The 16,450-nt window shown below is 51.9% G+C and overlaps 1 protein-coding gene across 1 annotated transcript; it reads right to left on the bottom strand.

The window, feature by feature from the left end:
- Positions 1–5,632: 5,632 nt before the first annotated feature.
- LOC116941556 (uncharacterized) lies at positions 5,633–14,811 on the bottom strand. The gene is made up of 4 exons (XM_076066620.1): positions 14,790–14,811; positions 11,238–11,395; positions 10,007–10,123; positions 5,633–9,891 (listed from the first exon to the last, which is right to left on the bottom strand). The coding sequence occupies exons 2-4, from the start codon at positions 11,359–11,361 to the stop codon at positions 8,936–8,938; spliced, it is 1,197 nt and encodes a 398-aa protein (XP_075922735.1). The 5' UTR covers positions 11,362–11,395; positions 14,790–14,811; the 3' UTR covers positions 5,633–8,935.
- Positions 14,812–16,450: the final 1,639 nt, after the last annotated feature.

Genomic DNA, 16,450 nt, shown 5'->3' with positions numbered 1-16,450 from the left:
CATTGTGTCGTGAGTCCAACTGAGTCACAGACGTCTTGAGAGCAACACTATTCAATAAATCAACATAACAACACAACCTACACTTGGGTGTTGAATGCTCATCTAGCGACGCTACGGCAGAACTAGACGCGGTTCGCTATCCCGGCCCGGACCACAAGCTGGGTCCCGGACCGCGTGGCTAGAGGCTTATTTTACCCGACGTGGATCTTCATCACCAGCAACACGAAGAACCCCGAGCTCCTCACAGGACCGCCGTTATATCGGCTTGGGCTGGGGCTGGCTCCGCCCCTCGCCCCGCCCACCTAGATCTCTCGAGCTCTTTCCTGAAGGCTCCGGAGAGCTCTTTTATACCACGTGACCGCCCAGCGGCCCCCGTCCACCAGTGGCCCCCCTCCAATATCATCCGGTCACGTGTCGGCAGGTCAACCAGCGTATCATGCCCCAACGTAACCCTCTCGCTGCCTCACCGGGAGCCCGCACCGCACACTGTACGCCGTGCCTCCACGCTGACCAGCGGTCACCCAAGCCCCGCTAGGGCTGGTACTACGCCCAATAAGTGGGCTACACATAATGCCAACACATTACCTACCGTAGCTTCGTAAGTCCGGCACCACACTGACAATCACAGTCACTACAATTGCACAACACTCCCCTGTTGTAGGTTTTAAATGACGTGTCTCCTATGAGAGTTTGCTATGGATTCAAATGTGATGTTTCAATATGTATAAACAGGCAATTAGAGGACAGTATTTAAAGTATTAATGTCACTTGACCATCAAGCCATTATTTATCTTCATGTGTATGCGTGCCTCATGATTGGACGCAGCCAAATGATTTTTACCACTGTAACCTATTCATCCCACTGTACGCGAGTTATCTTATTATTTAACTTTTTTGTCAACCAGGTAAGGCCCACTGAGCGATGTAGCTCTTTTTCAGAAGTGACCTGGCCACAAATGATAGCTGGATGAAGTGGTTTATCACGTGGCAAAATTTTAGATCAGCCAAATAGTTTAAACGCACGTTGATTCTAATTGTGGAGGGAAAACTCGGAGGACCCGGAAAAAAATCCACGCGTTCACGGTGAAAGAGACACGCAAACTCCAAATATACAGCAGGCATCAAGGTCGGAATGGTACCTGCGATCTCCTACTTACCAGGCAGGGGAGATTACATGTCGCCACCATGTAAAGTAGTGGTAATATTCGTTACATAATTTTGCATCTCTCGGGGAAATGGGTCTTTTACTTTAAACCAGCTTAATTTCCCCTCGAGCTAGGTTTTTTTTTGTAATGTTAACCGTTTTATTCTTGCTAGTAATTTGCTTTGTCCTCTCTTTGGCAGTGTGAAGTTTAACTTGCATCTCATCAGCCTGTGAAGACTTCCTGTGTTGAATTTACCGAGGCCAGGGACATCTCACAGTATTTTTTGTATTCACTGCAGCCAAGCAATGCATTGCGTTGCTGATTACCAGCGCATTGCTGGCCAGTGGCATTTCGTAGCTGTGCTGTGGTCGTTGCAAGTTGTAGTGTTGTAACGCAACACTACAACTTGCAACTGTGAGTGGGCCAGCAGCAGACCACGTTTAAAACAATCTGAACATCTCGGTAAGAAAAAAATGTGTTCACATTTAGCATTATTAACCACAGTGAGATGTGGTTTTATCCATGCACACGGTTTATGCAGGAACAAAGACAAAGATCCCCCGTATAGCCTTAACAGACTGTTGGGGTAAGCGCTGTTAGCGAGCACCTATGAAGGCCGGTACGGCACACGAGGGGGTGGGTGGCCAGCACCACGCCCGGCCACCTTTGTCTCCCCAGTGGCGACGTTTTTATGCACCGCACCAGGTACTCATTTGAGGCAGAGTCAACCTTGGAGAGGCCCAGGACCGCTTCAAATAATCGTCACTACTGTTGGTCGTGAGCGGGAATCTAACTCGGGTTTGCCAGGTTCGTAGCGCAGCGCGCTAATCGCAACACTATCGCTCCCCATGCACACACACACACGCGCTGTACACGTGTAGAGGAGAGAAATACGCAGTGCGCACAGTTAAGCAGGTGCAACAGAGGGCAAACAGGTGTGCGTGTTGCAACATGGGGTTTGCACAGACAAACCGCCAGTTATCAAGGGGAGAAGCGGGTGCAACCGAGGTCAAACAGGTGTTACCCTGTGACCGGAGGTTGGCGCCTAGGAGACGGGAGATGACGGGTGATGATAATGGAGATTAATGGGGCAACTGGCGCCGGCCTGGCAGCAGCTTAAATGGAAACGCGTGACGGCTCAGGATAAGCAGGGGGATATAAGTGGGAGTGTGTGTGAGAGTTGGAAGTTTTTGCCGGGAGCCAAGAGTGAAGACTTCTCACCGCTGCCGCTCCAGCCGTCAACGGGACCTCAATCCTCACGCCATCGCCGGGCGGGAGTTTGCTGAACCCCCCCCCGCCCGGGGACAGATGGGTGAGCGGGTTTAAGGGAGCGTAGGTGAGGGCAGCGGGGGAGATGCGAAGTTGCTGTGTGCAGAGTGGCTGAGTGCTAAGTCGCTGTGTGCAGAGTCGCTGAGTGTGAAGATGCTGTGTGCAGAGTCGCTGAGTTGCGGAGACGCTGTGTGCAGAGTCGCTGAGTGCTAAGACGCTATGCGCGGAGTTGCTGGGTGCGGAGTCGCTGAGTGCTAAGACGCGGTGTGCGGAGTCGCTGTGTGCGGAGTCGCTGAGTGCTAAGACGCTGTGTGCGGAGTCGCTGAGTTGCGGAGACGCTGTGTGCAGAGTCGCTGAGTGCTAAGACGCTGTGCGCAGAGTTGCTGGGTGCGGAGTCGCTGAGTGCTAAGACGCGGTGTGCGGAGTCGCTGAGTGTTAAGACGCTGTGTGCAGAGTCGCTGAGTGCTAAGTTGCTGTGTGCAGAGTCGCTGTGTGCAGAGTCGCTGAGTGTGAAGACACTGTGTGCAGAGTCGCTGAGTGCTAAGACGCTGTGTGCAGAGTCGCTGTGTGCAGAGTTGATGAGTGCGGAGTCGCTGAGTGGGAAGACGCTGAGTGCGGAGTCGCTGTGTGCAGAGTTGCTGGGTGCTAAGACGATGTGTGCGGAGTCGCTGTGTGCAGAGTTGATGAGTGTGAAGACGCTGTGTGCGGAGTCGCTGTGTGCAGAGTTGATGAGTGGGAAGACGCTGAGTGCGGAGTCGCTGAGTGCAGAGCTGCTGTGTGCAGGATAGATGAGGTGCAGAATAGATAAGAGCGGGGAGAAGTTAAGTAAATGTGACGGTACAAATAGTTATAGGTGTGCCTATAACTGGCACAAGAAAAGGTGAATAAAGTATAAGCAGGTGACTTGTTACAACGTGTCGGTGTGAGTAATTTTTGAAGAGACTACACACGTGTGCTGACCGGTGAGGGAAGCCCTCCTCCATACGTATACGTCTGTGTTTTTCATGCTTTATACAACGGTGTTTCCATTCGTGCGGCTCACGCACTTTTACTGAGAAATCCGTGGTGTTTTGTTGTTGCCCCAGGATGGGTTTGCGTTCACATTTCACTAAAAACATTCCACGCACTTCTTCAACTGAGCCCTCCGCCCAGTCGTGAGCCGGCGTGAAGCGGGTGGCGCTTTGCACAGTGGACCCTCTGCCCCAAGTTCAATTCTCGGGCAATAGCTAAAATGAGTCGCAAGTGACAATTAAACCGGTCCTGGGCGTCCCTGTCCCTGCCCCCTTCACCAACCCGCACTGACCAGCACTGGTGAGGTATGATCAAAACAAACCCTCATGACTTAAGCAGCTTGGGGGGGGGGGGAACTTCATGCAAAAATGAACCGACAAAAAAGGGCATGCGAATTATTTCACTGTAAACTGTTTAAATTGTTTTCATTTTGGGATTTTTTTGTCTTCTACTTACGTGAATTTACCGAAAGAACCAAGAATATGAATGTTCAATTTACTGTTTAGATCTGCATCAGAAACTTAAGTCAGGCCCACATTTGGAGGTTGTTCATTTTTGATGGATGCAAGTCATCACAAATTAAAAGGGCAGCTTAAGTTGCAGGAAACTAATCCGGACACTGCTGGGTAGCTGGCAGCTCTTAACAAATTCAAGTTAAGGGCTGGTAACAGCCTGGACACCTATTGTGGGGTTAGGACCGCTCAAGCATTCGCCGATTACTCAAAAGGACTTCACAGTAGATTGTTCTCTGTTGTAGTTCCACCTCCTCAGTCCAATATATTTTATTTCCATCGGCTTCTCTCTCGGAGCAAAGGCTCACTTCACACATGCTGCTATAGGGGAAAACGCCGCAGTACAACATCGCAAATTCTGCCCCGACCATTTTAATTGGCCGCACCCAGCACAGTATTTGTGCGAGGCGTCACTGAATTTCTACAGATGTTCGCAAATGTAACCCTTTGAACATACATTCATGCATTTCCTAATCTCGTGTACATTAGATTTCTTTTAAAGTACACAGTGAAACGTGTTTACAATGTTCAAATTAGTTTACAATTTATTTGTGTCCAGTTACCTATCCGTACATGGTTTAACTATTTTTTTACTATTTACAGATCAACCTTTTTGACAGAGCCCATGGCATCAGTCCCCAGCGGAGTCGTCGTGCTGCTCTGCTGCGCCATCACATTTGGTGTTGGAGCTTCACAGAGTGGCCCCTTGGTGCGTGCGTGTGGGGAGCGGTGGTGCAGCTGTTAGCGCTACGCTGCGATACGAACCCGGAGACCCCGGGTTCCATTCCCGCTCACGGCCGACACCGGTGACGATTGTCTGAACCGGTTCTGGGCCTCCCCTAGGTCGACTCAGCCTCAAATGAGTACCTGGTGCGGTGCGTAAAAACATCGCCACTAGGGAGACAAAGGCGGCCGGGCGTGGTGCTGGCCACCCACCCCCCGGCCGTGTGCCGTGCCGGCCTTCATAGGTGCTCGCAAACGGCACTTGATCCAACAGTCTGTTTAAGGCTACACGCGGGGTGGGTCTTTTGTTTTTGTTTGCCATGACCATGCGTGGGTAAAAAGAGTGGACTGGTAAGGTTCGAGTTGGGGTACAGGGCTAGGGCTACACAGGTTGAACACTTTAACTTTTTTTTCAGAGCGGTAATATTGCATACTGCACCACTTTTTGGTTAGACCATGTACAGTACATAATTGTAAATTTCGGCGAGCAATGAGTCTCACGCCACAAAACCATCACGCTCTTGCCGGAATCGGGTCACGATTTAACAATTGACTTCGATTTGGTTCTGTGACGACGTCGTCCTGCTCTGTATAAGACTGGAAGCAGGTGGATTTCTTCACTATTCTGGCAAATCGCCCGATGACGCTGGATGTAATTACCAGCGAAACGTCGTACAACGCAATTTGTAAATGTTGTGGATTTACTCTCCAACACACCGGTGGGCTGAAGTAGTTACCATTTGACGTTTTGTTTACGTGTCGGGTGGTGGAGGGTTACGACACATTTAAACGTATGCGATGTAACCCAAAAAACCTTGATTATGAACGTTTCGTCTTGTTTGTCCGAGCTTGTCGCTACTCCTCCTTACTGGTTGTCTCGTATGTACTGCCTTGTTCTCTCCGATTTGTTCCATGATCCCAAACATTCTCATCAATTTTAAAAGTACTTTCACGAATGATCAGACACGCATCTCGAGTGTACGAATTTATTTGACTCAACTAAACGATAAGTCGCTACACACCCAAGTTCCGCGTGGCGATGTATAGATACTTGGGTGTTGGTTTCTTGGACTCGTCAAAAATCGCACCACCAGATATTCGCCAAAAAAAACAGCACTCAATCTGACAATCAATGATGATCTCAACATCCCACATCCACGGATGAGATGCAGGACTCATCCGTTTTGTAAACGCGCACATAGCCGTGCGTGACGTGAATTTCAGCATCGAAACGGCGTGGACCAATTCATGGGATTAAAGCAACGTGCCCAATACCAACAAGCACCGGACCAGCGAGGCCAAACACCATCACCACACTGCCCAGCTTCCACAACACAGCTCACCAGCAAGCCCACCACCACCACCACACTGCCCGGCTTCCACAACACACAGCGGACCAGCGAGCCCACCACCACCATCACATTGCCCAGCTTCCACAACACACAGCTCACCAGCGAGCCCACCACCACCATCACACTGCCCAGCTTCCACAACACAGCTCACCAGCAAGCCCACCACCACCACCACACTGCCCGGCTTCCACAACACACAGCTCACCAGCGAGCCCACCACCACCATCACACTGCCCAGCTTCCACAACACAGCTCACCAGCGAGCCCACCACCATCACACTGCCCAGCTTCCACAACACACAGCTCACCAGCGAGCCCACCACCACCATCACACTGCCCAGCTTCCACAACACAGCTCACCAGCGAGCCCACCACCATCACACTGCCCAGCTTCCACAACACACAGCTCACCAACGAGCCCACCACCATCACACTGCCCAGCTTCCACAACACACAGCTCACCAGCGAGCCCACCACCACCATCACACTGCCCAGCTTCCACAACACACAGCTCACCAGCGAGCCCACCACCACCATCACACTGCCCAGCTTCCACAACACACAGCTCACCAGCGAGCCCACCACCACCATCACACTGCCCAGCTTCCACAACACACAGCTCACCAGCGAGCCCACCATCACACTGCCCAGCTTCCACAACACAGCTCACCAGTGAGCCCACCACCATCACACTGCCCGGCTTCCACAACACAGCTCATCAGCTCGCTCATCAGCGAGCCCATTTTTCAACTTTTTTAATATTTTGACCATGAGGCTGGTACATGATGACCAACTTTTGTGGATGATATCAAGGATCGTCAACGGCGACTGTCAAGCAGATGACGCATATTTTTTATGGATTCGAACTGTGATGCTCTACTACAATCAGACAACGCACCATCGCTAGGCCATGTCACTGTTCAATGTTGCTGCTGCTGCGTCGGTTACTGTTGCTGGTGATTGTAACGCTTCTGCAAATGCTGCTTTACCATCACCAACGCCGAGCACAAGGAGTGGATGTCTCGATTAACGCCACACACCACCTGGTGCAGCTAAACCTGTAGCCGAACGGAATGGCTAAGTCACTTAGAACAGAATGTCTTAATGTTTTCTCTTCATTGGCCCTACGAAAGAAAATCTGCGTACAGTCACACGACGCTATATTGGGTGACAGTAGTGCGATATAGGCATCACACACACACACGGTCAGCTTTGAAGGTCAACAGTCCCACAGCGTGCGGCATGACCATTTAGCCGGGTGTGGTCGTGCTTGCCTTTAAGCTTGCGCTCTGGATGCATGGGTGAGTGGACCGCGCAGAATTCAAAACGCCTGCTGGCCAGGTGATGGCAGCACAGAAAGTGACTATACGAACCCATGTGGATGGATATTTATTGTGTTACCTCGTATGCGTGGGTTATCTCCGGGCACACTAATTCCCTCCCACTTGTAGTGAAACTACTTAAGCAATTGCCCGAACATCCCAGTGCAAGGAACCCACAGCATAAAATAATTGAGACTCAGCGAGGCTTTCCTGAATAAAAATAAAAGACATTAGTGTTTCACAACACCCATATCTTGATGTGAGCAATGCAAGTGATTTGCGTTAGAAAATCAAACGAGTAGGACTTACATATAATTGGTGTCACTAAAGGTGTGGTCATCTTAAGTGGTTACCATCTGGATAAATGTCATCACCCCAGGTCACCTGCAAAACTTCCTATGTGGGCACCAGGCTATACACCAACGACCTCTTTGGACATTCGTAAGTGAGCTTAACATGCAGGAGGCTTTCGCGACCAATATTCATAATAAAGGTTTTTGGGTTCCATCGCTTAAGTATAAATGCGTCAAAACCCTCCACCATCCAACGCAGCCAACTGTAGCTGGTAATTACATCCAGCATCATCGGGCGTACTCAAATTGTAAATGTTGTGGATTTACTCTCCAACACAACGGTGGGCTGAAGTAGTAACTATTTGGCGTTTTGTTTACGTGACAAATCCCTTACTAATTGGCTGTGTCGGGTGGTGGAGGGTTTCAACACAATAACGCGAACTAACCCAAAAACCTTTATTATCAATTCGTGTGTGAGCATGACGTAGGAAGTGCCACTTCGTGGTCTCTCGTCCAATCTTGGCACAAAACCCGGCCCCGCAGCGGTGGCAACGGGTATTTATTAAACGCGATGAGGGAGCAGGCATCGTGTCAAAAAGGAAAAAAAGCTGTGCTGGGAAACTGGCGAGTCCACGCGTTCCACTGTAAAGAAATTATAGCGCGTGGATGTTAGCGCTATGCACACGGCAATAACTATACATGAATACGCGCGCCGTGCATCACCGATCCTACATGGCTTGTAACCACTACATTCCCAAACACAGACACCAGGCAAGCTACAATATTAATAAACACACCTAAAAAAGTGCAACGTCGTAGTGTTGTGTACATCAGTCTTGACATTCACAGCGACCGTGCGTCATGCCAGTCAAGTATGATGGGACGACTTAACGATTCGCACCTGCCATGACTCAAGAAAACTGTCACGCTTCGTGGTCAAGGTTCGATTCACAAACCCCTTTCTGTTTTTGCCCGTACGGTGCAAGTGGAAGCTGTAGTGGTATAAAACCATGTGGCTTGAAAACAACTGATTCTTACACAAATGATCCGATGGATGTATCGTGCAGCCATCGGCAATGCTGAAATCTTGGGTTCGAATCTGCATTCCCAGCCTTAGATCCTCCGGTCTGAGCCTTCCCCAAGTGACACGTTCTTTGTCACGCCACCAGTACCATAAACGCTGTATAATTGGTGAAAAAAAGCACGCAAAAAAAATTAATCCAGAAAACGCTTGACGTTAATCGATGACGAATCCTTATTTCATCAGCAGCCGCGTTGTTGCCACGTGGCACTTGGGGCCCACGCGCTTCAGCTGCAGTGCGTGGCGACATGGCGCAGGAGGTGCCGTGCCTGCGAAAATCCCTTGCCGCACACCTCGCACTTGTGCGGCTTCTCGCCCGTGTGCGTCCTCATGTGCTTGGTGAGGTTGGACGACTGCGCGAAGGCACGGCCGCACTCCAGGCACTTGTAGGGCTTCTCCCCCGTGTGCACGCGCGTGTGCAGCGCGAGGTGCGAGAACAGCAGGAACTCCTTGCCGCACTCGTCGCACATGAACGCCTTCTCGCCCACGTGGATCTTGCGGTGCAGCACCAGCACCGAGTTGCGCGAGAACCGCTTGCCGCACACCTCGCAGGCGAAGGGCTTCTCGCCCGTGTGCGTGCGCCTGTGCTCGTTGAGCGCCGACGTGTGCGAGAAGATCTTTCCGCAGCTCTCGCACATGTAGGGCTTCTCGCCCGTGTGGGCGCGGGCGTGCACGCGCAGCGCCGACGCGTAGGGGAAGCGCTTGCCGCACTGCGCGCACTGCAGCGGCATGCTGGGCGCCTCGCCCGAGTGCTGCCGCTTGTGCCGCGTCACATTGGACAGGCGCGAGAACTTCTTGCCGCACACGTCGCACGGGTAGGGCCGCGCGCCCGTGTGCGTCTTGCGGTGCCGCCACAGCCCGTTGTAGGAGGCCAGTTTCTTGTTGCACACCTCGCACTGCAGGCTGCGCGCCTTCGTGCGTGGTGCCGCCGCCGCCGCCGCGTGCTTCTTGCCCCCGTGCCTTTCAAGAGCCGGGCGCCCGGCAAACGCCTCGTCGCGGTCGCGCGCCGCGCCGGCCGGCGCCGGGCTCGCGCCCGTTCGCTCGCACGTCTCCTGCGATCCACGCGGCGGACGCTGGCTCCTGCCGGCAGAGCGCCGCGCCCTCGTGAGAGCCCCCTCCTCGTCACCGGGCGCCGAGTCGGAGCCGTCGCCGTCGCCCTCGGCTCCGCCGCCGTCGGTTTCCCCTGCACGACATCGGAGCGGTCGGCGCGAGCACAACGGCGTCCGGGACGGCAACACTTGCCCCACGGTCGTGCAAGGAGGGATTGGGTACGGAGGGGAAGCGCTGGGGAGACTTGCCGTCATGTCGCTGCTGCCGGACGAGCCCCTGTCCACTCCGTAGCCTCGTGCCGCTAGCTGGCACCTCTTCCTTCAGAGGCTCCTCTTCCTCCTGAGAGCTATCCGATTCATCTGAGGCTTTAAAAAAAAACGTAAATAAAAAAACTGCTTGTACAATAAAATGTGGATTCATTTAACGTTTAAATACATCTCAAGATGCTGCACAGAAACAGTGGGTGTATTTATTTTGGAGAGGCAGTCGGTCAGAGGCAGAGAAAAAAAAGTAAGGTCTTGAGCTTGGATTTGAACAGGGGCCAGGGACCAGTCACAAGCTAATCACTCAGCTATTTCAATTCTAAATTCTCCTGTTTGATTTGTACAAGGTGCCTCTGTGGATGTGTAGGCTTTGACTTTAACATAGCTATTTCTATGACCAGTCACAAGCTAATCACGCAGCTATTTCAATGCTAAATTATCCGAACCAAACATTAAACTAATTTTCAATGGTACAGTATATTTTTTCAAGTAGTGGTATCCCAAACTTTCGCAGCAGCTTAAATTCCCTTTTCACACCATCAATATGTAAACTACCCCTCCTCCCCTCGCCGGTCTGCACATGTTCACCACCTCTACACCGTTCATCATGCTAAGTCCGCCAATTAAATGCTAATTTTTATGCTAATTCCTTTGTCAAGGCGCTGTTTCTTCTCACACAGCTTAAAGGTCGCGGTCTGAGTTTGGCTGTGTTCGCTCCAGCGCTGTCCTCCAGACAGTCTCACCCCTTCATCTGATGAAGGCCACTTGTGTTGTGGCCGAAACATCGTGAGAATTTTATTGTTATTTTATTTTATTAATTTATTATTTTATTCTCATTCTACGTGACATTACCGAAAGAACCAAAGAAGAGGGGCCAGGGAGTCGTTTCTAAAATGTGGAGGGGAAAACCGGAGGACCCGGAGGAAAATCCACACGACCACGGGCAGGGAGACACAAACTCCAAATATACAGGCTTCAGGGTCGAGATCGAACCTACGACCTCCTGTATACCAGGCGAGGTAGTTAACATCTTTCCACGGTAAAAGAGAGATAAGCAAACTCCGAATATACAGCAAGCATCAGGGTCAGGTTCAAACTCACGACCTCCTGCACACCAGGGGAAGGTAGTTAACATCTTGCCACAGTGGCTCTATTGTAAAGGATCACGCGGATCAGTGTAAGTGGGTGGGTGGGCGGGAGAGGACGTGGTAACAACCATCTGAGCAGTCAGAGCTTGCGCTGGACTCTCCCCAGCCTCCGTTCAGCGCTGCCGCTTCCTGGAGGATGGCCAGGGCCGGGGGTGGCGCGTCGGCCAGCGGGAAGCACGCTCCGCCAGACATCCCAACGGGTTGGGGGTGGGACAAGGCCGCGGGGCTGTGGGACAAGGGGCAGATGTATGGTTAAACGCATCAACGTGGCACCGTGAAGAGGACTGGCGTAGCTGCCGGGTGGCTTGTCGGCGGACTGCTGAGCTGGCACCGCTCAGGTACTGGGTTCGAATCCGGGTTTCGGCTGCTTTTGATTAAACTTCGAGTACCGGAGTGTGGAGAATTGATGGTCGCAGCTCAGCCACCAATTAACGCACAAAATACACCTTCACCTGGCTTTGCACTTCATACGGGTACACTGCGGCTCTGAGAGTAAATAAATAAAAAGTTTTGATTGCCATGCAATAGGCATTGCTGCCTGTGTGGCAGGACGTGTGACAAAGCGAGGCCTACTCGTGCGGTTAAGGTCACCTGACGACACTTTAGAAGCAGTTCTGTGATATCCCCTTCTGCGGACTGTTCTCTCAAACGGGTTGTGCAAAAATGGCAGCAAAATCGGAAGAAAAGACAAAAGAAACGAGAGAATCGGCTGCATCCCTAGAACATCATCATCACTTTATTCATCACCATCATTATCGTCACCAACATGACCACCTCAACGGTCATCACTGTCACCACCATCATCATCATCACCCGCACCAACAATGGCATCACCATCACGACCGCGATCACCCCGACCATCACACCATAACCAGCGTCACCAGCATTACTACCAATAATCATCAATCATCAATCCCATTATCATTATTACCACCAGCCCGACCAAGACAAAGATTCCCACCGTGTACCCTTAACCGGCTGCTGAGGCACGCGCTGTCAGCCAGCACCTATGAAGGCCGACACGGCACACGAGGGCGTTGGAAGGCCAGCAACCACGCCCGGCCGCCTTTGTCTCCCCATTAGTATTGTTTTTTTACAAACAGCACCAGGCACTCATTTGAGACTGAGTCGACCTCGGGGGAGGCCCTGATAATCGTCACTGGCCGTGATAATCATCACTGGGTGTTGTCCGTGAGCGGGTTCGTAGCGCCGCACGCTAACCGTTGCACCACCGCTCCCCCATCCTCTCACCACCACCACCACGCATCACCAACTACAGCACCGTCATCAAAGCCACTACTGTCACCAACTAACATATTACTACTGCCATTACCACTATCAACACCCTCAAGCACCTGGAGCATCACCAGAACTGCGATCACGCCGAAATCTCAACCAAGAACGCCACTGTTGCTACCATCACCACAATCACGGCCACGGGTATCACCCCAGTCACCACCCACCACCTTCACACTCACTACCATCAGCATCAGCACCGTATCACATCACCAAAGATCCCCGTGTAACCTTAACAGAATGTTGGGGCAGGTGATGTTAGCGAGTAGCAACATCTAGGAAGACCGGCACAGCACACGAGGGGGTGGGTGGCCAGCACCACACCCGACCGCCTTTGTCTCCCCAGTGGCGATGTTTACAGACTACACCGGGTATTCATTTGAGGCTGAGTCGACCTAGGGGAAGCCCCGGTTCAGATGCTCGTCACTGGTGTTGACCGTGAGCGGGAATCGAACCCGGATGGCCGGATTCGTAGCGCAGTACAACGCGAACCGCTACACTAACATCACCATCACTGTCACCACAACCACCACAGTAGCAACACCACCATCACCACCACGACCAACCACCATCACTGTCACCACAACCACCACAGTAACAACACCACCATCACCACGACCAACCACCATCACTGTCACCACAACCACCACAGTAACACCACCACCACCACGACCAACCACCATCACCGTCACCACAACCACCACAGTAACAACACCACCATCACCACGACCAACCACCATCACTGTCACCACAACCACCACAGTAACACCACCATCACCACGACCAACCACCATCACTGTCACCACAACCACCACAGTAACAACACCACCATCACCACCACGACCAACCACCATCACTGTCACCACAACCACCACAGTAACAACACCACCATCACCACAACCACCACAGTAACAACACCTCCACCACCACGACCAACCACCATCACTGTCACCACAACCACCACAGTAACAACACCACCATCACCACCACGACCAACCACCATCACCGTCACCACAACCACCACAGTAACACCACCACCATCACCACGACCAACCACCATCACTGTCACCACAACCACCACAGTAACACCATCATCACCACCACGACCAATCACCATCACCACGACCATCACCACTATCACCACCATCACCACGACCAACCAATATCACTGTCACCACAACCACCAATACCACGACCAACCACCATCACTGTCACCGCAACCACCATCACCACCACGACCAACCACCATCACTGTCACCACAACCACCACAGTAACAACACCACCATCACCACGACCAACCACCATCACTGTCACCGCAACCACCACAGTAACAACACCACCATCACCACCACGACCAACCACCATCACTGTCACCACAACCACCACAGTAATAACACCACCATCACCACGACCACCACCACCACGACCAACCACCATCACTGTCACCACAACCACCACAGTAAGAACACCACCATCACCACCACGACCAACCACCATCACTGTCACCACAACCACCACAGTAACAACACCACCAGCACCACGAGCAACCACCATCACTGTCACCACCACCACCACCACAGTAACAACACCACCACCACCACGAGCAACCACCATCACTGTCACCGCAACCACCACAGTAACAACACCACCATCACCACCACGACCAACCACCATCACTGTCACCACCACCACAGTAACAACACCACCATCACCACGACCAACCACCATCACTGTCACCACAACCACCACAGTAACAACACCACCATCACCACGACCAACCACCATCACTGTCACCACAACCACCACAGTAACAACACCACCATCACCACCACGACCAACCACCATCACTGTCACCACAACCACCACAGTAACAACACCACCAGCACCACGAGCAACCACCATCACTGTCACCACCACCACCACCACAGTAACAACACCACCACCACCACGAGCAACCACCATCACTGTCACCGCAACCACCACAGTAACAACACCACCATCACCACCACGACCAACCACCATCACTGTCACCACCACCACAGTAACAACACCACCATCACCACGACCAACCACCATCACTGTCACCACAACCACCACAGTAACAACACCACCATCACCACGACCAACCACCATCACTGTCACCACAACCACCACAGTAACAACACCACTGCTATGAGCACAGTCGTCACTGCCACCATCACCACCATCACCACGACCAAGCACCATCACCACGACCATCACCACGACCATCACAATCCCTACCAATGACCATCACCGCATCACCACCCTCCTCACCCCTCCCCCTTCTCCCGCCCCGACTCACCGCTCACCCCGCCCCTCACCACCCTCACCCCGCCCCTCACCACCGCTCACCCCGCCCCTCACCACCGCTCACCCCGCCCCTCACCACCCTCACCCCGCCCCTCACCACCGCTCACCCCGCCCCTCACCACCCTCACCCCAGGTGGCTGTGATCTGGGCCTCCTACTCCAGGCTCCTCGCACTGTCACCGCGCATGCGCATCGCTAGGGGCGACGGGGGGTTGGCCCCGCCCACTTCGTCTGGCCACGCTAATTTTATTTCTAACCCCGCCCACTCTCAATAGCCCCCACCCACTCCATCGTCTAGCCCCGCCCACTCTCGATAGCTCACCGCCCAGTTTCCTCAGAATCTATATTTTGGCTGTAGGAGGAATCCGATGAGCTGTGAACCTCTTTTTAAACAGATGTATGTCCAGTATGGACGGGCCAGCAAATTACAACGACAAAATACAAAAAAAGTAGAGAAAATGGCAATCCAATCACCAAATGCAATTAAAATAATTAAGTATACACGTCCGATTTATCGAGCTTGGGCAGAGCAGGAAAAAAAATCGCAGAAAGTCCCAGACCATACCAAGATAAGAACACAGTCCCTCAATAAAATGTCCCATGAACATTGCACCATCACACACAGACAAGGATCAAAGTTCTTCCTCCGGCCTTGCCCAATCTCTCCAGACTATGCTTGCACATCCAAGGTATCTTCTCACGAGCAAGATGCTGGAGATCTTAGACATCCCAACGCAGGACCCTCCTGACACGGGAGCCTTAAGACTCGGCGAGGCCTTGCTAGATAAATACATGCCAGGAATATTACAAACGGCAAATGCTTTTGGGTGTTTTTTTTAATGAACAATTTGCTGTGCATTACAGAAGCAACAAACCCCAGTAAACAGTACAACGTGACACACTCAGCGACACAGCAGCTCATTTACGCATTCTCTTACTGCAACGCAGCTCAGCACTTTCATTCTCGAATGCTCGTTTGTAGTGGAGATGCAGTAAGTGTTTGCTTTTGCAATTGCAGAGGTGCGTGGGGAGCAGGTTTATTATCATTACATTGCATTTTTTGGAAGTCACTTCTGAACGTAAAAACAAAACGCCTTATAACGGTAAACAGCAGCAAGCGACATAAAAACACGACAACCTCCCGAGAACGCTCGCCCTCAAACTTTAAAGCAACATCCGCAAAAAAGAGAGAAACCTCAACTCACACGATGTTCAACGAAAGCGTAAAACCAAGCAAACGTGCGATGTTTGGAGACTTTGGCGGCGAGACACAGTTGCGAAAAACCAACAGTCGTGACTAGGGCTGTCACTTGCTGATCTATATTATTCCACACCAATGAATAATCAACAAGTATTGATAGATCTCATAGCTTACTTTCAAAAAGTGATAAAGAATGAATGTTGTCATTGTTCTCGTAAAATGTTTTTATTCATACAGCGCCGTTCAACACGGCTTTGCTACGGCAGCAATAAGGAGGTAAGTCGCCTTAGCAAACCGGGCATCGAACCCATCACCCTGTGGTGCCGACCTGCCACTTTCAGCAAGATATTCTCCCCTGTTGCTGCTGATGCCGCCCTCCGTGCCACTTTGGCAAACCAATATCCATTGACAAATCCGATTATCGGGCAGGCTGATCAATCGTAATCGACGGAG

Source organism: Petromyzon marinus, chromosome 12 (genome assembly GCF_048934315.1).
Source record: "Petromyzon marinus isolate PM22_M1 ecotype Great Lakes invasive population chromosome 12, UKy_Petmar_22M1.pri1.0, whole genome shotgun sequence".
Lineage (NCBI taxonomy): Eukaryota > Metazoa > Chordata > Hyperoartia > Petromyzontiformes > Petromyzontidae > Petromyzon > Petromyzon marinus.
This window is presented reverse-complemented; position numbering and strand designations above follow the sequence as displayed.

What these genes read in the sequence shown, in the direction of transcription:
- LOC116941556 (XM_076066620.1), bottom strand. Translation starts at nt 11,361, where the DNA reads ATGTCTGGCGGAGCGTGCTTCCCGCTGGCCGACGCGCCACCCCCGGCC. An exon ending in AAGCTCTGACTGCTCAGATG is followed by an intron (nt 10,124 to 11,237) that starts GTTGTTACCACG and finishes TTTTTTTTAAAG; the next exon opens with CCTCAGATGAATCGGATAGC. An exon ending in CCGGCAGCAGCGACATGACG is followed by an intron (nt 9,892 to 10,006) that starts GCAAGTCTCCCC and finishes GATGTCGTGCAG; the next exon opens with GGGAAACCGACGGCGGCGGA.